The following is a 26453-nucleotide window of genomic DNA, read 5'->3' on the forward strand; positions in this document are numbered from 1 at the left end:
ACGCTGTGCAGGGAGTGTCCTAAAGCATGCTCAGCTGCTATTTGCACATTTATTGCATATAAAAACTTACCAGTTGGATGACAACAGGGTCCCCTCCACCACCACCAGTGTGCAGCCCCACCTGGATGATGCGCCAGTCCGCTCCCCACACACCGGCTCTCAGTGGGGAGGAGAGCAGAGTGATGGAGGCAGTTCAGAGATGGGGGTTATTAGGAGGTCATGATTGGTTAGTGAGAAATCTTCAGTCTATGTTTTGGTTGTGTGGTTTAGAGAAAAGAATTATTGAGAAATCAAGCTTTGTTGGGTGAAATTCCTCAGGTTTCTTACAGGCTTAAGAGATGTGAACTTCCCGATCAGATCAGTGGCATCGTGTTTCAGGCTTTGCTCCCCTGTGCTATATCTTCATTACGTTCATTAAGTTAAAACTGCCAATGCCTGCTGCAGCAGATCCCCACTCACACGTCTTTCAAAATGATACCTTTTAAATAACGAGGAGGCAGATGGAGAGCTCTCTTGGCTTGGAAGCAAGAATATAAAACTCAAAAATGGCAACATTTAAGGAAGCACTGAAAACAATGTTTGAGAAAATGTGATCCAAGTTAAGGGTACAATGAAGTAATTCAAAACTCATAGGGATCCTAAAGGAAAACTAGGATTCCTTTAATCAGGACTGGGAACCGCTGGCTCATAGGAAATCAGAGCTTTCACAATCCACTTCCTTTAAAACAGTCACTAATGAATTCCTTGCTCTTCATTAGGTTCAACCCAACAGCTGTTCACAGGCGTTGGAGAATTCAGAATGGACACTAATGGAAGAGCTGTCAGGATTCTTTGGAAACGTCTGCTCAAGCTTGGATTCTTCGTAGTGCATGTATCCCAAATTCCCAATAAATGACAATCAGTACAGTACCTCAGTACCTTGCATGTTTAGAATAAGACAGAGATTTCAGCCTTTGCAACTCACTACAGTAGAAACAGAGCAGATTGTGCCAGTGGATTTCAGATTTCTCCAGGATTTTAAAGCGCATCTGTTGTCCTGAGTTTCTTGAACTTTTGGGTGTCTGTGACGATGCAGTAGTGTCGGTGAAGGCTGATGGCGATACTGCTCCTCCTGCAGGTGTTAACTCTCCTGTAGGAACCTGTGGAAGTCACAGTGTGTGAGGAGCTGATTGACCCCCCTGTCAGCAGAGGAATGTACTCACACTGATGGGCCCTGCACCCTGCTGCAACTGGTGTTTTCGAAATTGGGTGTGCACGAAAGCAGACAATAATTACAATTAAGCATGATCTTATAATTAAAAAAGCATTCATTGCAATACTTGTGGAATTTGAATATTTCTCCATTTCTAAGTGGCATTTCTGCAGGAACTCCAGTTTTGTCCCCCAGTCCCAAAACGTACAGGAACTGGCAGCACTAAACTGTTCCCCCACCTTCTCTGCAAGGAATGTCCTGTCTGGGGTCTGTGTCTGCGGAGCTAGGCTCCAGCTCACCCCATCTCACTGATTATAAAGAGATAAGTGAACCAGATGGATAGATGAATCATTTTTTTTAAGTATCTCCTTCTATGCATTTCTTGTACAGACTTATACAAATGATGCTTTGTTGCAGGTTTCTGGTTCCAGTCTATGTATTTAAAGAAGTTGTTACAGGCATATCTGTTAAAAACGTACTTCCTAAAATGCTTTCTGGGCACTATGCTCTTGAGAAGAAGAAAAAAAGGAACATGGTTAAATTTTTTTGGCCAAAACCACATCATAGCTATCATTTCCCTTTTAAACACCTATCTAAAGAGGGCAAGTGGAGTGCAGAATGACTACATCTGTTTTGTTTGCTTTTGCTTCATTTTCTTAACTCTTCGACCGACAATGTCTGTTTGTGTGCGGTGCGGTGCGTGCGTGCGTGCGTGCGTGCGTGCGTGTGTGTGTGTGTGGATGGCTCTGGCTTCCCCATGACCCAGTACTGGATACAGCAGTTAGACAATGGATGGATGGGTGGAAGACGAGCTGGGCCAGTGAGTGTCCAGTCAATATTGCTTCCACTTTATTTTTATTTTTTTTCCTTTCTTTATAAATGTTTTCAAACAAGTGTTTTGCAGACTATCAATTTGCAAGTTGTCACAAATAACCCATATAATCAACCAGAGGTAAAGAATGTCACCGTTGGCAACCTCATTCTGTTAGGACCCTGTTACTATGTCTTCTTTGAGTGCTGTATCTCAGAGAGCTCCACTTATCCTGCACGAAACTGCTGCTTTACAAAAGGCGTGGGTGCACTGTAATTGGTGATTCTCCTAAATAAGCTCAGATGGGGGGAAAAATCGGATGAATCTGGTCTCCCAGGGAACAGATCTAGGAAGCTCCAGACTGGACAGTAAGATGAGGTGAGCTGTGTTATGTGACTTCAAGCACAATTCAGGCGAATGAGTAATAAAACCAACATCGTGCAACAGGAGCCAGTCCGGACTCCCGCGAAGCGTAGTTCAGGACCCTATGCAGATGGTATAATCCGGAAGTAAGCGGAGAGGGACATCAGGGGAGGAGACGAAGAGGATCAGGATGGGTTGACAGACAGGAGGGCGTGACTACGGTGATCCGGTATTCGGGGGGCGTGGCGATGGCAAACAAGTTCAGGCAGTCCAAAAGGGGGAATCTGGGGCGCACTCCAAAGTCCAAAACCAGGGGATCCAACCAAGACGAAACAAACACAGTTAAAATCCGGAATGGGATCTGGAATGAGGCCAGGCGCTCCGAGCCCCGGACCCAGATGGTCAGGACGCCGTGATGAAGCCGATGCCGTCGGCTCTCTCCTGGACCCGCTGGTAGGCGGGCTTCTGGGCGTCCATCTCCCAATGCTGAGCCTGGAATAGCGAGAGCGCCTGGCTTACATAAGGAGACAGAACAGGGGGCAGGTGCACATAATCAACTAAAATACGAAAGGGCCGGAGCGCCCTTAAGAGGAGGGCTTACGATCGTGACACCTCACCTGTCTTCAGGGTCTTCACCAGTGGATGTCAGGAGTCGATTCAGAGACCAGACTACGATGACACCAGCACGCCCCAGTTCCTCAACCCTTCCTGGATGGCACAGCTCCCAGTCCGGCGCCTCCTGTCAGAGGTCACCCTTCCTGGCACCCACAATACCATGACCTTTTGTCGTGGCCACTCAAGCTCCAGCTGGAAGCGGGCATCCGCTTCCTGGACATAAGAGTGCGCCACGTCCGGGGCAACCTCACCATCCACCACGGCATCATCTACCAGCGGGCGCCCTTTGGCGAGGTGCTGGCGGAGGTCACCCGCTTCCTCGGGGCGCGGCCCACGGCGACGGTGCTGATGAGGGTGAAGGAGGAAGCTCAGCGAGACCGACGCCATCCGCGCCGCCCTGGTGAGCTACGGGCGCGGGTTTCGGAGACTGGCGGCTGCTGTGGCGCGGCAGGGACACGCCCGCCCACCCTGGGGCAGGCCCGCGGGAAGCTGCTGGTTCCGCAGGATTTCCGGGGCCTGGCCCTGGCACGCGCCTGGAAAGTGAAAGCGCGTGTGGCGCCACCTGCAGGCCGCACTTTCCTCACGTACGCCAGCGGCGCGGGGCTCTTCACGCCCCCCCTTTTGAGTGTTTTTGATGGTTACATTTGTAGAAGGAGGATTTGCCATTCTAAGAACCGAGAAAAAGATGATGTATCTGTTATCATGACTACATGTTCTACACCTTATTTCTAAATGTAAATTAAGGTTCATAATAATTAATAGTTAAATAATTAGGGGCGGAGCGGTGGCTTTGCGCCTAAGGATCTGCTCCTGCGGCCGGCAGAGGAATCCTACTCCGTTGGGCCCCTGAGCAAGGCCCTTCACCCCAACTGCTCCGGGGGCGCCTTATAAATGGCAGACCCTGTGCTCTGACCCCAAGCTTCTCTCCCTGTCCGTGTCTCATGGAGAGCAAGCTGGGGTATGTGAAAAAGACAAATTCCTAATGCAAGAAATTGTATAGGGCCAATAAAGTGATCTGATCTTAAACCACATTTTTTATTAACTAAAATAGTGAAACTTAAGATGAAAAACATACCAATGCCAAAATAACCAAACACATCAATTTCCTCCGCACTTGTTACCTTATCTCCTATCCTCTGGATGAGAAGCAGGCTGTATTTCAAAATGACTCTGCAGCCACAGGTGTAAAAGTATCCTCTCATCCACATAAGCCATTTGAGATTAAAAAGCCACAGTTACAATTACTAATCCTCATTTCCTATATTCACAGTCTTTGAAGAACAGTTTTAATTATAAATGTGACACTTTGTGTTGCTGCTGTTGTTTTCCTGAGAGAATTATAACTTGTGCAGCTGCAAGCTCAGCAGTTTGCATTTCTGCTGCAAAAGGGAGGTTTTATTGCTGCCCGTGTGTGACTTCCTGTCTGGATTATTTCACTGAATGTTCCTCCATTTGGAATTCTGGCAGAGGCTCTGTCATGGATAAAATATGGGTATAACCTGACACAAGCCCAGGCTCAAAACCGAGCAGACTCAAACACACTAGAGTCTGATGAATATTGTACAGTACATACTCTGAAGCAGATTGGCACATTACAGCCTACAATTTATATCAATGCTTATTTACACGTTATAGGAAAGCTACACACATCCAGTATTTTTTTTAATATTTAAGTTGGCATCATTTTCTGTGAGAGACACTTATCAATGAAAGGTACTAATTCACAGGAACTCAAAGCTTTTAACTATCCATATTTCCTCTTTGCTATCATGTATTCAAATTCCAGACGTTCCTCAAAAAGTCTTGAATTGATTAAATAGTTGAGTAACAATAAACTATGACTGGGTTTGAGCAGCTCTGTCATATACAGTATACAAATCAGAAACATAGTGAGTTTGGTTTTTACCCAACAGGTTAGTGGATGTTTATCATGCCTCAATCCAAAGAGTTTTCAGATGACTTTTTTCATCAGGGTTATTAATTTCGAAACCTCTGGGGCTCCATCCAACTACTTTCAGTTTGCCAACAAACAGAAAAAGACCACTGTGACTCAGAACTCAGAACCAGCTCAGTATTCTGTCCAGTTTTGCTCACCGCACAATATGTTGCTGCTTTGCAATCAGTCCGAAGAAAAGCAACCAGCTGGACTCTTAGTTTTCAAGCAATGTCTTATACTGGCAGGAGAAAAAAAAAATAACACTAATAATAATTACTTACACTTATATAGCGCTTTTCTGGACACTCCACTCCAAGCGCTTTACAGGTAATGGGGACTCCCCTCCACCACCACCAGTGTGTAGCCCCACCTGGATGATGCGACGGTAGCCATAGTGCGCCAGAACGCTCCCCACACATCAGCTATTAGTGGGGAGGAGAGCAGAGAGTAATGAAGCCAATTCATAGAGGGGGATTATTAGGAGGCCATGATTGGTAAGAGCCAATGGGGAAATTTGACCAGGATACCGGTCATCCCACCGAACGCGTTCAGAACAAACAGTGGAACTCTAACCAGAGGACACACGTGGAAACTGCATAGCAGTGCGTTTAAATTGGAGAACAGGAGGCTCTTTTTTACACAAGGTGTGGTGTAGCCATGTTACTGAAGCCTCTGGCTACCTTCAAGAAACAGCGGGATGAGATCCTTGGGTCACTAAGCTACTAGCAATCAAACAGGCTAGACTGCCCGAACGGATCTTCTTATGTGTAACCTGTCTTACATTCTGAAGCACTGAAGTTTGCAAATGAGCAGAGGTCATTCAGCTACTCTTCCATACAGGTAGGTGTGGACAGGGCTGACTTATCACAAACATGAACTAGGGAAGGCAGATCTTAGAATCTTTTAGAATCTGGTCGTCGTGAGTTGCTAATGCATGCTAGCAGGGCAGATATCTGATATGATTTCCATTTAATCCAATTTTGTCCAAAAAGGATTAGAAGAGCAGCTATGCTCAAGCAAGAAGTCTTAAGTGATGCGTGTTTGTCGTAAAACTAATCTGAATACACAAATACGCAGGCCTTTTTATACTTTCCAGAATAGCAACATTCCTTTGGAAAGTTGTTGGACTCTGCAACGGCTTTGTACTTGCTGACCGCGTGCGCTAAGCATTGTGGGCAATGGCTGTGGAGGAACGTCGCCAGCTTCTGCATGTTCTTTGTCTGTCCTCGGCTTTCTACCAGCTCCTGAATTTTTGTCTTATCGATGGGCTCAGGCTTTGTGCTGTAAGACACCACGACATTCGTGTTGTCTTTATGGATGGTGAAGTGTTTTCCGCCACTGATCCCTTGGTACTTCTTTCCAGCCCAAAAATTTGAAATGCAAGAGCCCGAGTCGTTATACACCCTTACCGACCAGGAAATCCAGTCGTACTTTTCTTCCAGGAATCTGAGGATGTGGTCGGACAGCTCCTGCTGGGCTCCGGCGGTCCACTCCAGGAGCCATTTAGCCACATCCGTTTCGGCCTGGCTGGCGAAATTCTCCGTGCAGTCTGCGATCGCCTCCTTCACACGTTTCTCCACGTCCTGCATCTTCTCCCTCCAGGCCTCGAGCGGCGCTTCCTCGTCCTGCCGGCTCAGAGCGGCGTGCCCCATCAGGATGATCAGGCCCACCCAGAACAGCCTCATCAGCCGGGCGCAGAACTCCTCCATGGGACGCCGGCTCTTCTCCTCGTAGTTGAGCGTGATCTCCAGGATTGACTCCCCGGAGAAGTTGTCCCCCGTCACGGCGCCGTACAGAGTGTGGAGGTTCTTGTCGCCCCCCGTCTTGCTGAAGTGCTCCAGGAAGAGCTTCCTCTTCACATCCACATACTTGGGCTTGGCGTTCAGGATGTCTATGTACTTGCGGAACTGGTTGGTCAGGTTCTCCTCCACAGAGAAGTACTCCGCGTCCACCTTGCTCTTCTTGATCTCCTCGTTGATGCGCGTGATCTCCTCCGAGATGACCTCCATCTTGTCCCTCACCTTCTGGAACTGCTCCTTCATATATTTTGCCTCAGTGGACTCGATGTTATCCAAAGCAAGCTTCAGGATTGGAGCTGCAACCTCGAAGACAGGGAAGAGCTCACCCACAGTGCTGGCTAGCAGCTCGGTCCCTTTCCCCAGGAGCTCCATACACTCCTCCACCACGTCTTTCCGGTCCGCCAGCATCTGCCCCAGCTGTGTGCTCATTTTGACCCCGGGGAAAGTTCTCAGGCTCTGCTAGAAGAAGAACCGGGGACAGCGTGGAGTCAATTTAGGTTTGTGCAATGAAATGCAGAGCTCTCTGACAAAGCTTTGTTTTTGTATTATTTGAAGAAAATCCAAAAATAAAGATTGATGCAGTATTTTTACCCCAATATGAACTAACCCCCTCCAACACCAAGCTCCCAGCTCTGAGTGTCCTGTCAGAGGTCTTCAGAACCAATCGACAATGATAGACATATCCTTTCAGTTATCAGTCATTTTAGTATGAATACATACACAAAAGCTCTTCCACAAAGAGTAATATGCCCATATACAGGATACAGTACACCACTTTTAAATTCAGGTTACTTCATATACCAACATAATAATCTGATGCCTCTCAGTAATAAAACAAAAAGACCTCGATTGATGCAAATATGTATTTATTAAACACTGAACATTAAAATTCATGTCCTGTGATTTGGTGGCATTGGGAACATGTAGGAGTTCGGACCAATATACATTTCTACTAAAGACGGGATGATACAGGCATGGAATTTGTGCTCGTCCAGTTGTTCGATAAACCAAACCACGGATACAGACAAAAGTCTCATTTCCTCCCAAAATACTAGGAAGGAAGTACATGAAGTATACCAGGGTTCAGGAGGTTTGATATGGAAAAGGATTGTCCCTTACCTCTGTTGTGACGCTTGAATTTTTTATTTAGGTTATATTTTCGCTGCAGTTCCAGACTCTTTTGACTTATTTTATTTAGAATTTAGGCCACTCCTTGCAGCTACTTCCTCTGTGGTTGAGCAACGTTCCTTCACTTCCTGCTGCTGGGGTGAGATTCTGAGTTTCGATGTGTTATAGTGCGACGGAGCTGTGTGTACTCATGCAAAAGTACAGTAAAATACTTTAAAATACTGTAGGTTTATAGTGATATAATTTCCAAACAATACCTTCACATCTTCCCCCAAAAAGCAAAAAAACAACATTATAGTGCTTTAAATAAGTTTCCTAAATTAACTAATAAAAATCATGTCTTGTTCATGCCACAACCCTTAAGAGTAAAAGCAGACTGAAGATAGATATCTTGTTCACTTGCTTAATAATAATAAAAACAACAATAATAAATCTTTACACCTATATAGTGCTTTTCTGGACACTCCATTCAAATCTCTTTACAGGTCATGGGGATCCCCTCCAGCACCACCAGTGTGCAGCCCCACCTGGATGATGCGCCAGTCCGCCCCCCACACACCAGCTCTCAGTGGGGAGGAGAGCAGAGTGATTAAGCCAGTTCAGAGATGGGGGTTATTAGGAGGCCATGATGCCAGGGGAAAATTTGGCCAGGACACCGGGGTTACACCCCTACTCTTTTCAAGAAACACTCTGGGATTTTTAATGACCACAGAGAGTCAGGACCCCAGTTTAACATCTCATCCGAAGGACGGTGCCTTTTTTACACTATACTGGGGCATTAGGATCCACACAGATCGCAGGGTGATTCAGAAGCTAATTCAATGGCTTTACTGGCTAATTCATCCATCTCCTCCAGCTGTCTGTTGAAGGAAGCCAATGTCAACAAAATGGCTGGGGAGATTGTTCCAGATCCCCACAACCCTTTGCATGAAGAAGTGGTTCCTTCCACTTCATTCTAAACGTACTTCGAAGTGGTTTCCTCCTGTGTCCTCAGGTTTGAGTCCTACTTTTCATTCTGAAGAAGTCCTCTGCGTTCACTTTGTTAACTTTGAGACCTGTGAATCTTGTCACCAGGTCCCCTTGAAGACTGCCTGCCAGTGTAGGACATGCTGTTCAGCTACAGAACAAATCTGGTGGCTCTGCTCTCGACAGATTCCAGAGCACCAGTCTTGATAAAATATCGTAATTCGTCTGTCTTCCTCTGGCTTTCCTTCAACCGGAGCTCTGTGAGGACTGACCACGCTGAGGTGAAAATCATAGCACGTTTCTGGACATAATCAGAATCTTTTCTAGCTAGAAAGAGCTCCCTGCTGAAATACAACAGAATTATTACATGGAGAATAATACTAAATGTTTACTATATTCTTCTCACTTCCTTATAGAACAGAAAAAATATGTTCCTCCTTCCCATTGCATAATTCAAGGAATGAACTAGAGAAAACTGGAGACGACAAACTGTCAGGAAGCCCCCAGTGATGGTGCTGAGAACAACATCTCACGATCCTCCAGAAGCTGGAGGAGATCCTCAGGTCCTCAGGTCACATGGCTGAACAGACTGGATGGACTGGACTCTCTTGACTGCAACCGCCCCTCCCCAAAGTGAAGCACACCCCTTAAAGATGGTTTTGGAAACTTTGGACAGTCTTTCCCCTATGTCATGTTTCAAACGCCCTGCTCATGAAATATAATCCTTGTCACCCTCACACAAAAACAAGCCAAAAGTGATGAATAGCCATGCTCTAGCAGCATGCACAGGACTGCTTTCCCTCGCAATATAAATATATAAGCAGGTACCTGTAAGAAGTTTTACAGTATGGCCCTCAAGGACTGAACTTGAGGAACCCTAATGACAGCACAGCCATATACAGTGACCTGAATAGGCCAAGAGATGCCCCAATGTAATGAATACTACACCTATAAATGAAACATTTATGGCTTTGCCACCTTTCAAAATGAGATATTCTGTATTTTGTTTGTTCCATGGGGCAAACTCAAATCCCCAGCATTTAAGAAGAAATGATCGTAAATTCGATTCTTCTGACAAATCAAGTCTTATAAACAACCACTTTGCCTGTACTTATAAGAAATTGTGTAGAAATGCAACATTTAGCTAAACATCAATTAATGGTAGGCGTAACCTCTGTTAAACCTTTATTTAAAATAATTCCATTGTAGTAAATAGAAAAATACCAAATGAAAAACAAAGAAGAAACACCTACATTCAGATCGGTAACAGTTGAACACATCATTCCCAAAGTGTTGTAATAATATACAGTATCTTTATGTAAGAGCTGCAATCACACATGTAGGCTTCCCAAGCCACACACATGGGTCTGTGTGTGGCAGACAGCTCAGAACTGGGCTGTCCGTCACACACAGAATTCTGGGGGATCTGGAACAGTTTGAATTTATTGTACAGGATTGTGAATAAGCAAATTGATTAACAGTGTTGCTCACCGACAGAGGAGTTTTTCAAGTAAGAGGACACTACTGAAGTTAAAGTAAAAAATGCACCATTATTGCAGCAGTTCCTCTGCCAGATTTAAACCAGCAACAATGTTCAACTACACTAGATTTTGGTTGCTTCCACTGTACACCACAAGTGCTGTGTAGTCCAGAAAAGGGGAGATGTGGATCTTCAGACTGCCTGTAACAGGAGGCCTTACTTTATGCCGGGAACTGAAGGTGATCCAAACATTTACCTCATCCATGTTTTTTTTTAATTTTATTTAAACCTTTATTTTAAGATATGCCAACCTGACAACCAGGCCCAGAGGCTCACACCTCTATAGAACTTTGTTGCGAAATCTCCCAAACTCCTTCAAAAACCCAGACAACGATGATTTACCCACAACCGAGCAAGGAACATAAGCATTTTCAAATACTTATGCCGTGTTAAGCTACCAATAAATAAAGCCAGTAGAAACAGGGTACAGCTGTCTCGCTGTTCTGATCCAAAACGTAAAACCAAGGCATTTCTACTAAATGGAATCGCGGAGATCAATCCACCTACGCCTGACGCCATCACTACAACTAGACTCAGGAGGGGCTGTGTGGCACAGGGTGGCTCCTGCCACCAGGCACAGCGGTTAGTGGTTTCAGAAATCACTTCGCCCTACTTCATCCTTGTTTTCTCTTTGCTTCAGCCTGTGTCCCATAGTTCCAGTGCTGTCTTGCCACCTAACACCAGGACACCAGGAAGCACCCTTGAGTGACCACAGTGCATCTAAATCATCTAAATACTTTTACTCTGTTATATTTTGTGACTACTCCTCTTGCCAAAAAAAAAAGATCTCCCATCTACGTAGAGTCTAAAAAGACTATTTTCTGTTCTGAGAAGCTCGAGGTCACATGCCTTCACTGGCAGCTGCTACGCTGTACCGTAAAACAACATCGGCGGTGTGTCTGCCTTAAACAAGAGTGTGGCCAGAAAAAGACATCCTGACACCCGAGACTAATCAAAACCTGTGGAATGACGGGCATCTGCAGAGATTTCACAGCTTCTGAGACGCGGCCTCTGCCCAGCTTTGGCGCTGATGAGTGTCTCAGGTTATCTGGCTGATCTCTGGACAGAAGGCACCTCTTCTCTGCCCGGCTGCGGGCTCTACAGTGTGGCTCGACCGATGCTGCAGGCAGGAGGGCCCCGGGACGGTGCAGGATTTCTTCCGCTGCCGGTACCGCCTGGCCGCCTCTCGCCACGCCTCCCGCTTCAGTCTCTGGCAGTGCTCCGAGAGATCGCTGATCAGCTTCTTCCTCTCGTGGTATCTGAAACAGGAGTCCGGAGTCAGCACGATGAACCTGGCAAGACAGGGCTTTCTTCTGATCTCTCCCTGTATTTTATCCAGAACTGCTCCCGTGAACAACATTCAAGTGCCTCTTTTTGACCTAAAACTATTTGATCGATTGCGTGTTGGTTTCATAATCTCAAACCAAGCCACTTACAGTAAGCTGATGTCCAAGATTTTCATTCACTCATCTGACAAAGCTTTTATATAATAATGCTGGAAAGTCATACAACTTCAAGTTTCCTTTGAGTTTATTCAGTCTTAATACTGTAACGCATACGGCCACCACTGCAGGTTGTGAGAGCCGGCTTACCAGCGCGGTGACGTCACCGCCCTTCCCTGTGGATAGCAGGGACCTCAGCCGCCGGGCTGATGGGAGATTTCCCTTTAGCTCAAGTGGCTGGGTCCCTGTTGAGTGACGCCGGAGGCCCGGGTTCGAGTCCTCAGCAGTGGGGGGCTGACCTGAGGCGGCAGCGGCAAGGGCGCATACCCACGTGAACCCGAGAGGGCTACAATATTTTTTCAGCATTGCTTTATATTTTCAGTTACAAGAGCTTCGCAATTCGGAATCACCAATTGTTTATGTCCATGTGATGTAAATTTCTGAGTTGTGTAGGAGAGAAAGAAGGAGTATTTAAAAGAAGATGGTGGGGGCACACTGATTAGCACTGCTGCCTCGAAGCACTGGGGCCCTGGGTTCAATTCCCTGGGGTGCAGTCTGCGTGGAGTTAATATGTTCTCCCCATGTTCACATGGGTTTCCTCTAGGTGGCCCTGGTGTGAGTGTGCGTGTTTGAAACAATGTGATGGATCTCTGTATTCCTGTGTTTTTTCTCATTTTCATCAATACATTGATGAACATTTGTGCTTGCTCATTATGTACAGTTATACACTGACAAGGGAAAATGCTGGTCCCTGATCGGTAACTACAGAAGTGATTATGTTTCTTGCTTTGGCTGGAATGAGCCGTAGTACAGCGCGTGCCTGGTGTTGCGACAGCATGGCTTCCTGCCGGCAGGAGAGCTGTCCGCTGCTGGAAGCAGCTGTGAGCAGACAGATACCTCTGGCGATCCTTTTCCCGATGGGCTCGGCCCCTCTCAGGATCAGCTCTGATCTTCTCCCGGTAGCGCCGCTGCCTCTCGGCTGACGACAGCTTGCCGTTTCTCCCTGAAAATAAACCGCAGTTCACATACCCTGGGAAGTCAATCCTCGCCTTGACTTCAAAGACCCTGGCAGCCAGCGGAAAAAGTTCACTTTTAAAAGTTTGTAAAAACGCTCTATGAAGGAGAGCTGCTCAAAGTGCTCGTGACTGGTCCAGATAAAAGGATGTCTCTGCCTTACATTCTCTCCCCTTCATGACAAAAAAAAGTGACACTGTTTTTTCTTGTTAACTTGCTCAGATGGGTTTTAAAAATACCAAAAAACGAATGTTACCTACACTTGGACTTAGCTGTTTTACTTTTAAAAAAAATAAACTATAAGTTTATATAGCGCCTTCAAAGGTGGATTTTCAAAGCGCTTTACAGAATGACAAAAAGAAAAAAAAAACACAATGAGAGAAGATAGTAAATGGGGATGAGGAATACTATAGGAGCAAATGGGTAAGTCTAGATTTGAAAGAGCTTAGGGAAGGTGACTCTCTGGTATGCTTAGGGATAGCGTTCCAGAGCTTTGGGGCGCAGCAGGGGAAGGCCCTGTCACCGACAGAGTGTAGACGGGCCTGGGAGACAAACAGCAGACCAGAATCAGAAGAGCGAAGGTAGCGAGGTGGGGAGTAGGACATTAGTACTCGGACAGGCACTTAGGTGCCAAGCAGAGCCTTATAGTTAGTCAAGCGAGATACAAGACTCACCGATTTAAATAAACAAAAAAAATATATAAAACACATTCGTTCTGCGGTGCAACTCGGCACTGCAGAATGAGACAATGAATTGGGTTTTACAGCACAAGTGACCTTGCAGCCAGCAGGAGGCAAGTCTCTACTGCACACAGATGAGTGCGAATTGAATCTGGTTCAACTCATGCTGACTTAAACTGGTGCACTGGTACAGCACAAACGCAATCACACTTAAAAGCCACAGTGCCAATGGACTCCACATCTAGCATCTCAATATTCACTTGCAGTATTTACATATATAGAGGTCAACTGGCTGCACAATGTGTAAAGCCTCAAACTGCTCAGAATAACAGTAATTTATATCCCTGCACTGCAAACAGTTTATTGAGCTGTGGCCTTCTGCCACTGAAGCACGTGCAATATACACAAACTTACTATGTGCACTGGGAAAAGACTGCACTGGCGTTTCTCCATTATAAGCGAAGAGTCTGATGCCCAGATTCCGTGTCCCACCGGGGAGCATCGGAGCAGCAAAAGGAGATCCGAGATCGGACAGGTGCTCTCCGGAGCCGAACATGGAGTTGGACTCTGCCTCGCTAGAGCCATCGCTCCTTTCGGACCCCTCCCGTTTGACGCAGGCCGCGTCATCATCGAGGGGCTCCTCTTTAATAAGAGCCTCCTGCAGCTCGTAACAGCCCCCCCACTCCGCAGGGAAAGGCTTCAGGTGTCTCGCGGATTTGGGACAGGATGCCTGAGAGGGTGAACTGCTCACACCCTCACTGGGGCCACCGGAACAGGATTCCTTGCTGATCCGGACAGGAATCTCAGAAAAGTTGGTTGCCTCTTCCTTAAACCATTCCCTCACAGTCCCCTTCTCAAACAGACCTGCAAACAAGAGAAAACCTCTTACTTTTACCACTCTTCCGCTGATGAGATTTATTACGGATCTTCTGGTTTTCAGCCCAGCTTGAGTTTTCTTGATAAGTATTTTAAGTATGCTATAAATAGCACATCGGTCAACCTTTTATGCACCATGGCCAATGACAAACATCCATACCCTTAAAAAAATGTCATCTTTACCAGCTCTGTGTGCCTACAGTGCCTCAAGTGTTTTTTATTATTACACACAACAGCTTACCAGCATAACAACCACCTCTGGAGGCTTAATTTCCTATCTCTGCTATCCCTTTCTTCACATGACTATGCACAGGTCAATGAACTTACAAAAAATCCAGTCCTGATTTTTCCATGTTCTAGGAATTCAGCCTACCGCCTGATACATGTTAGATTAATCCCCACTGCAGATGCAACCCTTTACCATTGTTTTAAAATGGGGATTTCTTGTCCTGTCTGTCCTGGCACACTACGATCTTTTGGGAAAACCAGATTTCCTAGCCCTTCTGAGGACATGATGCTACTGTTTTGTATGGGCCTACTGGTACTGATGTTCTTCCATGTCTTTTGCTGTTATATGGTACATAGCTGTGCTACAGAACTGAGTACAGACTGTCAAGGTTATGTGTGTTTGTAGGCAGTATACATACGTGCTAACCGCTGTTACATCTGTGGTACTCAGGTTAATGTGACTTGTTAATTTAAGATTTTCTTTTATGCAAGTCATGATCCCTCTTTCCCCAATTCTTGTTGTGGTGTTTTTCAAAGTTTAGACCTATCAAAGATAAATATAAAGAAAATGATACAAATGGCAAGCTTTTTGTCAAAGACCTCCAAAAAGGTACACAACAAAACGAAGGGGGAAATAAATTTGCTCAAATCTTCAACTAACTAGATGAAAGGTAACTCAAGAGTTAGAAACGTGAACTGTTGGAAAAAGCATACCGTTGCGTGCACACGGGATTCATGATAATACTGATCTATTTATCTTAACCAGAGCAGAACTGCAGCAAGAAATACTAATTCTTGAGGACAACACACCGACATAGCATTAAAAACGATATAGAGAAGTGAGCTACCTGAAACGGTGCCTCCCTCCTCCTCATTGGGACACACGTCTGCTGTTTCACGGTCTGCACACAAATCCTCTTCTCTCGGGTCCTCCTCGGAGATCCCGGATTCCCCGCCGCCAGTAGCGTGGCCCGGGTGCGACAGAGGAGGCGGCTCAGGCGCTCGCAGGCGGCCGCGCAGGTCCGTCAGCTCCCGGACCGCAGCCTCCCCCTGGGCCCGCAGCCGCTCGTTCTCTTTCTCGGCCTCTGCCACCCGGATCTGGTACTCCCGCATTTTACTGTCGCTTATCCTCGACACCACGTACAGCACCGTCTCTATAGCTGCCTTGACAGCGCGCTCTACCGCTCGTAGGCTCTCCTCGTCCGTGAGCAAGAAATCAGCGCTTCGGTCGAAACTGGACATGTTGCGTTTTTCGAACAGGGACGTTTCTGCCATTTTTGATCGGCTAGGTATCACTTTGTCCTGATCTGTGAATGCACGCTGTAAATTCATACCAAAAAAAGCCGCTTTTGTGAAGATCCCAGTTTGATCACGTTATGTATTAGCGACCTATCACAAAAGTTCAGTTCCCTGTAAATCTTTGGTATTTTTATAACATCTCTCGGTATCGAGGGAACGATTTACCTGACACAAAATCAGTTATTACTGAGAATAATCGCACAAACATGAAAAATCAAGTCGCCAAGCAAGGATTTTCCGCCATGACAGCACAGAAGGTCAACACAACAACATCAACATCCGCTGCCCCACCACTATTACTTCCGGTGTCAGCGCCGTGCCGCGGCTTCGTATCGCAGCTCCACTCGCACAGCGCCCTCTTCCGAGCTGGCGACGACAAGCGGCCGCTGATGTCGCTATTCAATTTAAAGGTTAATATTTATTAGTAAGGCTTGTAAATATTAACAATAAAATATCTAATACTACTACATCTAACAGTATTTATTCATTAAAATGATGTTTTAAAATTCCCTTTTTATGCCATGAAGCATCAGTGCACCTGGCCAGTGTTAGGATAGGTACAGTACAGTACATTTTTGCGTCTTGCGTTCGCTGAAACCTACTGTACGATGCCCTGGAGCCCAGTCCAAGGGAACGCTGCCCAGCTCCTGTTGCCTGCCAGGATGGGCTCCAACCCTGTGACCCTCTTTTGGAGGAAGCGTTTCGAATGTGGCTGGATGGACATTCGCTAAAGTCCACATTGCCAGTGGAGTCTGGCCAAGGAGACAGTGGGACAGAAGTGCAAAAATACGATCGCCGTGTTGTTTAATCGATGCAGGCGAATATTCTGCAAGCAGATTGAATTTTAAAAAAAGACACCTCCTGGAGAAATCTTGCACACAACGGAGTAGTGCAACACAGGAGTGTGGAATAACAAGTTTATCTCCTTTCCAGATTGGCCATCGGAGGTGTGGTTTACAACAGTAAAGAACACTAAAAAAATACGAAGAGCTGAAGTCTGCTGAACACAGCTAGGAGTCTGTTTGGAAAAAGCTGCGATTTACGGGAAAATAATTCCCGAAGTATATCAGGACTAGGGTGACCATATTTTGGATTTCAAAAAAGAGGCCGGGGGGGGGGGGGGTATAATCGACACTCGACACATGCCTCCAAAGTAATGAATCTTTATTACTTTTTCTAATAAAAAAATCAATTTAAACTCTCTAGTTTTTATTAAACTTCATAGTAAACTTTTAAACAGTTGCAGAGAATCATGCTATTTCTCTTCCAAAATGGCAAACAAGGAAGAAACAAAAATAAAGCCCTCTTTTAAAAAAAGGTGTTTTTTTTTTTCATTTTAACACAACAAAAGTCTTAACATCTGAGGACAAAATGAAGACATCACAACTTAGGAGAAGTCCCCCTTGGTTGCAAGCATGATCAATGTTAACGAAACATTTTCAAATATAATGAAACAAGTTAAACATTGTTATTTCTCATGGCCATCAAAACAGCCCCACCCACATACATAAAAAAAACCTTTTCAAGCTCAGTTCAAAACATCTACCGGTAATGCGTGGAATGAAGGAAAACATGTAGGCCTGTCTGAGTAACGAGCAAAATGAAATCCCCGACAATTTTTGGAATTTTCATAAATTCCCGGTCAGACCGATATTTTCGGTCTCAAAAAGAGGACATGTTCAGGAAAAAGAGGACATCTGGTCACCCTAATCAGGACTCAAACACAAAATGGGCACTGTCACCATGTAGCAGTACAAATAAGACCATAAGGTTACAGATAAGAGGCTGTTAGTAGGAGTAACCGATCCAAGGATTTAAATTTCATCCAGCTGTTTCTTGAAAGGAGCCAGGGGATCAGCTTCAACAATACAGTATGACTGGGTAGCTTGTTCCACATTCCCAAAACCCTTTGGGCAAACTCTAGGTTGTAGCCTCATTAAAGTAGCGTGAAGACTCCATAAAAAAACATTGCTTTCCCACTTTTTTCCTTCTCTGAATGGAAATTGCTTCTCTTTGTTTATTTACAACACACAGGCTTGTGTAGCTTAGATAAAAGCTTTCTAACCCACACATAAAATGTACGGTAAGATACCAGTATAATCCATAATCTAACCATTATCTAACACAGGCTTGTGGAGGAGCTGGAACCTCTATCTATATAATATACAGTATATGGATTGATTAGACACAGGTTGTTTAGAAGTGGGAATGGTTAATCTTGTGCAGGGATGTATAAAATGAAAAAACTTGCCCGGACAAGTGATTCTGGGGAATCGGTTGAATGCTTGTAGCTTTCATGGCTGTACTGGAGTGCGGTTCTACAATAGCTGACGTGAAAAAAGGAAAGCTTCAGGCTGAACAAAAGCCTAATGTTTCTCCACATTCCACACAGCATGTCAGACAATTATCTGAACTCCATGACAAGGCATGTTTTGCAGAGCCGGAGCCAGTCCAATGACCTGTACAGCTGTCTGGCGCTGTGCCCAGTCCGTTCTCCAAGTCTTGCTGCAGCTGCAGTTCACGATCAGTTTACTGGAAAACAAACGTTCGGAATTTGGAAGGAGACCAAACAGGCCATCTGCCTTGTTATACAGTTTACTGTTTGGACCTCTGAAATATTTTGTAGGCTTTGGATGGGAAAAAAAAGGAGCTTTGTAGTGTGCCAGGCCAAGAGTTTCACAGCTCAAGCTGCTTAACCCCAGATGAAACTGGGGCTGCTGGATGACGTTTTAGCTCACAGTCTTTAACCTCTGTAGTTGTCAAAGAACTTTAGTTTAGTAGGTGAGCTAAGCCAACAGGCTTTACGTACACTCAAAGTGTTCAAGTTTTTTCAAGTAGCTCCCCAGGAATATGCAGTATAGTGCCTGTATATAGTCTACACAAACCTTCTACACTACCATATTTTATGGCCTAAAATCAGAATGTATTTGATCTTTATCGACACATTGCATCACACAGCCTCCTGGGGGAAAACACAGCCTCAAACACTCTGAACTGTAACCGAAAAATGAAAAACTAGAACAATGGACAAATCCCAGATGAAATACTGTGCCTCTTGGGGTTCCGAGAAAAGCTTTAGTTATATTGTTCGAGGACTTTCTCTGCTCTCCAGGATGCCACTAGCAACAAAATGTGTTTTGAATATATTTGTTTGGTTACAAAGTGTTCAGAAACAAACAAACCTATAAACCTTCTGAACTGTGACCTTCCAGGACTGATATAACAAATAAACTCAGCATGCAATTACATCCCAAATATCAAGGCCTGTTTAAGCATTTAAATAAACAAAGGCACTCAGTTATATCCATCATGGCACAATAAATACCTCATTTAAATTGGTCACTTCTTTAGGACAGAGGTCTGAAACTAACTTCCCAGAAGGCCTGCTTTCTTCTCGTTTCTTTTTCCTACTTGAGGACTCAAACATAAGCCTAGTTATTTTCTCAGTTAGAGAGGAGCAAGTGCAACAGATTGGCACATTTAGTGTTGAGCTCTACACTAACCACAGGATAGTCTCCAGTTAGTACTCTGCATTTAGGTATTTAAATGCAAATGACCCTGTTACGACCCCAGGTGTCGAGGGGGAAAGGGGTGTAACGTTAAGGATGGGTTTGGATGCAGGAGGGTTTCTGGTGAGGGGTCTTAGGAAGCGTGACCACAAAATGTCGGTGCAAAAGTGATTTACAAGTGAAAGTGAATAAGTAACTTGTCAGGAGCAGTTCTTTCCGGGCCCTATGCGGACGACACGATCCGGAATGTGAGGATACAATTGGGAAAAGAGTCATGCAGGAGAAGGGTCAGGAGACAGGGGGCGTGTCCGAGGAGTGCAGGTGTCCGGGGGGAGTGAATCCAGGGCGAACAATCCAAGGGTAAATCCAGAGGGGGAATCCAAGACGGGAGGTTTAGTCCAAGACCAGGGGATCCATCCGAAGCTAAAACCAGAACCGGGTCGGGACCGGCGGGGCAGGGAATCAGGAACAGGAAACTAAAACCATAACGGAGCCAGAAGCGGCAGGACCCCGGGCTCTCACGATGCGGAAATCAATGAGGAGCCCCGGGCAAACGCCTGGGTCTGGCTTTAAAGGTGGAACAGAAGAGGGGCTGGAATAAGAAACAGGTGTGGGGAATGGGACAGAACGAGGAAGGGCTGGAGCGCCCTTAAGAGGAGGAGTAGCGATCGTGACATAACTGGTACTGTACATATTTGACAGGACACAAAGAACACACAGGGAGAGGGACCTTGACTGTGCCAAAGAAAATAAAACGGCGCTGGCTGATACAGTGACAGTGAGATCTGACCTCACTAACCAAAACGAAACAGGAAACAAAAAGGTCTTCAAACGCCCTAACTCACCTACATTGACTACCCCAAACCAGAAAATACAAGAGGTGGCACTCACCCCTAACCTAGCGTCTAAACAAAACAAACCTACGTGTGCACAAAGTAACCCAGTGATCTTAGCTATACCTTTTCCCCCGGTGTACAAGTTCAGTTCACACTACACGGCACGAACTGAACTTGAATTGAACTTGAACTTTATTGCCATATGTAACCGGTCCATGTACTGGTACAATGGAATTCTTACTGACAGAAAGTCTCTCGATTGTAAAACAAGTGTAAAAACACAAAGTGCAAACAGTGCATCAAGACAATGTACAAACAGACAATAGACAATGTACAAGTAAACATGTAGACAGTTTGAATGTAAACAATACAGATGTGTAAACAATGACTGGAGATGTGCAATAGATAAGAAATCATAATGAGGTAGATGGTGATGGTGTAGGTGTGGTCCGAGGGGGATGGCTAAATGTGTTCGCCAGTCTCACTGCTTGTGGATAGAAGCTATTGAAGAATCTAGTGGTAAGTGTCCGTATGCTCTTGTATCTCTTGCCTGAGGGCAGTGGGGTGAAGAGCTCATGCCCGGGATGGTGACTGTCCTCTGTGATGGCCAGAATTCTACCACGGCAGCGGTCCTCATAGAGCTGTTTAATCTCGGTGAGACCGCAGCCGATGATCTTCTGGGCCACATTGACCATTCCCTGCAGTGCCTTTCTCTCTTGAGAAGAGGTGCTGCCATACCACACGGTGATCCCGTTGGTGAGCATGCTCTCGATGGTGCAGCGGTAGAAGTTCACCGAGTGAACCAATTGCACGAATATGGGAAACAGGTAATACACGAAGAAGTACGCAAGCAGGGAATGGGGTAACAAATGAGCACAACGTAAAAGGGAAAGTAACAAGCGCTGGCAAGGTCATAACAAAACACAGATAATCAAGACTAATCAAACAAGCCAGCCAGCAAACGAACGAAGCCGAAACTAAGGACAAACACGAGCCAAACTTAACCAAAGTTGACCCTTCTTCTGGCACATAAACTGTTGATCTTGGGTTCTGATTGGCCGGGAGTAGATTGGTGATGACATCACAAATGCAGCGATGGTGTAATGATGGACCAATGGGGGGAGGGTACCTGAATACAGGAGATAAAAAAAAAATAAAACACACGCACGGGGACTTAATAGACCCATATATAGATTCTCAATTATTGGAATTATGAATTTAATTAGTAGGAAAGGTACCTATAAAACTCATCTGGAAGTTAAAAAAATGCTTACAAAGTGACATCGCTTGTGTTTTGCTGCTGCTGAAAATGTGTCAGCTGGTATCCTTGACTATAGCTTAAACTGTTTCATTTTAATCTGGATGTAATTCTGAGCTGCAAAAGAGTGGCAAGAAGCCTGAGCTAGAGTTCTCAGTCTGCCCTGCTCCGTGGGTCTTCACTGACCACCCACACCACCCTGGAGCACTCGGACAGCTCCTTCATGGTGGACAGCAAGGCCGTCTTTGACATCTGCATCAATGTGGTGCGTCCATCATACCACAATTTGAACCGACTGCAATTCTGCAAGATTTATGTCCAGTGCCCCATCAAAGCGCAAGGAGGCAGGAATAGATTAAACTATCTGAGCAATCAAACACATTTGATGCCGTATCCCAGAATTCACTTTCCTTTGGTCACTAATGCTCGCATCATATCTGCTGAGAAAGCTTACGATGAGCAGCTGTCAGTGCCAGAGATCGCAAATGTTTATTTTGATCATGCAGACCAGTTTATAAAATGTGATGGCGGGCGTGGAAAGCACAGTACATGGCCTGCTGTCTGCTGTATTGTGGGAATGTGGTGCCCAAGGATGACAATGCAGCTATTGCAGCTATCCAAAGCAGGCACTCCATCCAGTTTGTGGACTGGTGTCCCATTGGCTTCCAGGTGGGTTTCATTACTTACCAGCATCTTACTGCGGTGTCTGGAGGAGATCTGGCCAAGCTTGTGCAAGCTGTGTGCATGCTGAGTGACTGCAGAGGCTGCCTGGACCACACATTCGACCTCAAGGGCTCCTGTCCCCTGGGAGAGAAATAGAGGAGGGAGAATTCTCTGCAGCCAGGTAAGATATGGCTGCCTTGGTAAAGGACTAGGAGGGTGTAGGAGCAGACTCTGTGGATGGGTTGTGTGAGGATAAGGATGACTAAACCCATTCCAATTCCAGGACTTAGTGTGACACCACCTGATTTCAAATGTGATTCATGTACTTCTGAATTTGCTGCTGAAAATGTCTGCACTAATCAAATGTTTTGTATTTCCTAAAATTAAATGAATTCACAGCATGGTTTTTGGTTTGGCTATGAGTCTAATAGAACGCTGGGTGTTGCAGCTAAGGCTTCAGCCCACTGGACAAGTTGCTGTGATGCATCTCAGTTTGGAACTTGTTTCGCATGGCTCTGCACAGAAAGAAAAGGCTGGATTGTAAACAGAGAGGAAGGTGAAAATGCACGTTTGCACGGCGTCGGTTTTAAGAGTAGTTCTGCTTCAGGCTTGTGGAGGAAAATTGTGCACAGAAGGGAACAGAAGCCACAGAGCACCACTGTGAATCCAGCTAAGAGCTGCATTTCCTCTGCTAGTGAGTCCATCTTATCGTTCCTGTACTCCCTTGTTTTCATCCTTTGAACAAGGGTAATTACAACCCCTGTATGACAGCACGACCATTAGTACTTCATCAATGGAAAATTAACATTTCAGATTCTTTTTCTTGTTTGAAATGTGTAATTCATAAATCTGGCTTTATGCTTCTGGTGCTAGACTACTGCTGAAAACTGCTCAGAAATGTTGGAGCATCAGTGAATGTTTCAGCACTCTGAGCTGTGCTACTGTCGTTTCCTCTCACTCGGAGACAGTTTTTTCACACACAAGTGAAATACTGCAATACTTAATCATGTATCCCTTCGACAATAAGTTAATTTACGGTAACAGAAATCAGTTTAACCCAAACAGTACTTCCCTTTATCATACTGCAGGGTGGCAAGTCTGAATGCGGTGTGATTGCTGCCTCTTCAATCTGGATTCAATTTCAAACTGTGATACCTTGTAGGTGGAGTTTGCATGGTCTTCCCATGTTCCTTTGGGTATCCTCTGGATTCTTCTGGACTCTCCAGTTTCCTCTGTCCTGCTATAGCTTTTGAACCAATAAATACCAATACACATCTGTGATCATTAACTTAAAGTACTTACCACCATTAATTTGTAATACCTAATTTTTTGTATTTTCTTCATTGCTAGCAGTATAACAGTATAACGTATACTGTGACATACTGTACAGTACTGTAGCTTTCTTAATCCACTGGACAAGCGCAGTACATTATACTGTCCTTTCTCTGGTCTTACACCTGTTCTGTTCTTGGGCCAACAGACCTGTCTTTCCAGTGCAGGTTACACAAGTCATTTCCAATGACTGATGCTGTTTATACATGTGCAGATTCCTCACTGGTTATCGTGCTCATTTTTGGAGGATGACTTTCTTTATGTTTTTGTCCTATTTTAATCAGTTATATTTCTAATTATCTGGAGAATAACTACAATAAGGCAGCACAGTGGTCAGCATTGCTGCCTCGCTGCTGTAGGGCCCTGGGTCCAATTCCTGGGGTGCTGTCTATGTGGAGTCTGTATGTTCTCCCTGTGCTCGCACATGTTTTCTCCAGGTGCTCCGGTTTCCTCCCAAAGACATACAGTAGGTTAACAGGCTTCTGGAAAAACTGGTTCTGATGTGAGTGTGTGTCTGTGATGGACTGGTGTCCCTGCCTTGTGCCCGTTGCTTGCTGGGATAGGCTCCAGTGTCCCCTGTGACTCCCTCCTGAATAAAGTCGTTAGAAAATGGATGGTTAGATGGATGAAGCTCCTTGAATTGAGTCTTTGCATGAAAGCAATCTCACAGATGTTGACCCCTTAATGCAGAATTATTTAATCTTTTTTTACTGGTTATGTTACTAAACATAACTAAACGTTACTACGTTACTGGCCAGCAGCCATATCACTCTGCAACTCACAACTGGCAGCCAACTGAAGCTCAGCAGGTGTGAGCCTGATCAGTACCTGGATGGGAGACCTCCTGGGAAAAACTAAGGTTGCTGCTAGAAGAGGTGTTAGTGGGGCCAGCAGGGGGTGCTCACCCTGTGATCCATGTGGGTCCTAATGCCCCAGTATAGTGACGGGGATACTATACCGTAAACAGGCACTGTCCCTTGGATGAGATGTAAAACTGAGGTCCTGACTCTCTGTGGTCATTAAAAATCCCAGGGTGTTTCTTGAAAACAGTAGGGGTGTTTTTACCTGACGTCCTGACCAAATTTCCCATTGGCCCTTACCAATCATGGCCTCCTAATAATCCTAATATTGGAGCACTCCACTCTCCTCCCCACTGAGAGCTGGTGTGTGGGGAGCGTTCTGGCGCACTATGGCTGCCGTCACATCATCCAGGTGGCACTGCACACTGGTGGTGGTGGAGGGGATCCCCATTACCTGTAAAGGGCTTTGAGTGAAGTGTCCAGAAAAGAGCTATATAAGTGTAAGCTATTATTATTATTATTAAACAATCTAAAGGGTTTTAGATCTCTATTCCCCTGTAATGGGTTCTTTATATCTCCTAGAACCACCAGTGCACCCATAGACCAGACAAGATGATATCCTATGTACAGTAATTACACTGTATTACGGAACACCAGTCTCCCCATCCCACAGGACCCACAACAGTTTCTATAGCTGCCTTCCCAACACACAGAACACATAGCACAACCCATCTACAAGAGGCACTGCACACGCAGCAAGTAACTGTACAAGAACAACAGGAACCCCAGTTTCACAAACCCAGTGACCCAGAGCAGAAGTCCGGCAGCATCCTGGTGTGTCTGGTGTGTCTCCTCCTGCCGCCACAGCAAAGAAACTCTGTCTCCTCCTCCCTCCTCTTCAGTCCTGGCTGACCCAAACACTGTAGCCCCTGATGTCCCGGTCCTCCCCACCAACCGCCTTTGCTCTGCTGCTCTCTGTCAAGTCCCCGGTGTTGGAAACCTGTCTCAGCTCCAGCCCTGCAATCTCTGTCCCCCACGATACTTCCCTCTCAGAACCTCTTCTCGCACAGAACCAGGGAGGAGGTGTCTTGGTCTGGTCTGATGTCTTGGGTGTGGGCACAGCAAGCTGCTCGGGGGTCTTTGGTGAACGGGCTGTATGGCCAGATGCCCTGGTGCATTCCTGCCCTGTTCTACCCCTGCCACCTGTGGTCTCACGCCCTGATTTTGTCACTCTGTGACAGATTAGAAAACAGGACAAAAGATATGCAATGTGTGCTGGGGGATTTTGTAGAGTACCACACGAATCCTGTAATGTGTGGAATCAAATCCAGAGTATTGATTTGCAAGATTTGAGCCGTATTAAATATTGTAGCGTTTACAGGTTCTCCTCAGAACAAAGGACCAGTGGAGACTCGATTAACAAAGCACGCGATAGCTTTAATCTTTAACAACAGCAAAACCAAACACAGGATCTACACGCACATGAGGAGACTGACGGAACACCTACACATCTTTAGGGTGGTAATTACTTAACAACACGCTATACACTTATAAGACTACACAGGACACTAGAACTACTATGACATTATTTACACAGGTAGGGTCAGCCGCTGGTCATCGTGCTGACCCTCATACTCTCCCCGGCTACCACTCCCAGCCTGCCCAACGGTACTATGAGCGCCTAGGGGCGCTTCCTCCTCAACACCAGGCGAGGGCTTTACAATATTTAAAAGCGCTACATCACAGCAATCAACGCTATCCCAGATTATCCGAAATAACCGGAGAATACAGTGATATACAACTGGTCATTAAACCTAACTAAGTACAATTTTTTTTTCCCGATCTGAAAACGTTGCTGGCCCGAAATTTGATTCACTTTGTCGTTAAAAAGCCAAAACGCAACGAAACGTCGCAGCTCATCCAGATTTCCAAGCGTACGCGAGTCCGTCTCTGATCGTTAAATGACCCGGTTTGCTCGCAGATCTGTGCTTTAAAGGGACTTGGTCGCCGCCTTCGAGCGACGCCAGATCGACCTGTACTTCTTGCGCAAATCGGAATCGCTTCGGGAACGGGCAGCCTAACGAAACCGTAACTGCGAACTGCGAGGAGGCACAGTTGGTCAATTTTGTGTAAGCGGCGTGACTGTGATGTGTGTCTTCGGTGAAG

General features: G+C 45.6%; 2 protein-coding genes and 2 pseudogenes across 3 annotated transcripts; 2 read left to right on the forward strand and 2 right to left on the reverse strand.

Moving 5' to 3' along the window:
* Positions 1 to 2614: 2614 nt before the first annotated feature.
* On the forward strand, positions 2615 to 4734 carry LOC148815368 (uncharacterized; annotated as a pseudogene).
* An 8-nt stretch (positions 4735 to 4742) lies between these two features.
* Positions 4743 to 9850, reverse strand: LOC148815369 (protein rapunzel-like). 2 transcript variants are annotated; one of them, XM_088905668.1, is made up of 3 exons: positions 7836 to 9850; positions 6327 to 7175; positions 4743 to 5339 (listed from the first exon to the last, which is right to left on the reverse strand). In XM_088905668.1, exons 2-3 carry the CDS (start codon positions 7143 to 7145, stop codon positions 5181 to 5183), a joined length of 978 nt encoding a protein of 325 aa, XP_088761794.1. In that variant the 5' UTR covers positions 7146 to 7175; positions 7836 to 9850; the 3' UTR covers positions 4743 to 5180. The 2 variants fall into 2 exon arrangements, with proteins under 2 accessions (XP_088761794.1, XP_088761792.1); XM_088905666.1 differs by having other exon boundaries at positions 5215 to 7175.
* A 132-nt stretch (positions 9851 to 9982) lies between these two features.
* On the reverse strand, positions 9983 to 16141 carry LOC148815370 (uncharacterized). The gene is made up of 4 exons (XM_088905661.1): positions 15439 to 16141; positions 13901 to 14350; positions 12690 to 12795; positions 9983 to 11609 (listed from the first exon to the last, which is right to left on the reverse strand). Exons 1-4 carry the CDS (start codon positions 15920 to 15922, stop codon positions 11390 to 11392), a joined length of 1260 nt encoding a protein of 419 aa, XP_088761787.1. The 5' UTR covers positions 15923 to 16141; the 3' UTR covers positions 9983 to 11389.
* A 3353-nt stretch (positions 16142 to 19494) lies between these two features.
* LOC148815371 (tubulin alpha-3 chain-like) lies at positions 19495 to 22421 on the forward strand (annotated as a pseudogene).
* The last annotated feature ends 4032 nt before the right edge of the window (positions 22422 to 26453 follow it).

Source organism: Atractosteus spatula, chromosome 25, assembly GCF_055471065.1.
Source record: "Atractosteus spatula isolate fAtrSpa1 chromosome 25, fAtrSpa1.hap1, whole genome shotgun sequence".
Taxonomy (NCBI): domain Eukaryota; kingdom Metazoa; phylum Chordata; class Actinopteri; order Semionotiformes; family Lepisosteidae; genus Atractosteus; species Atractosteus spatula.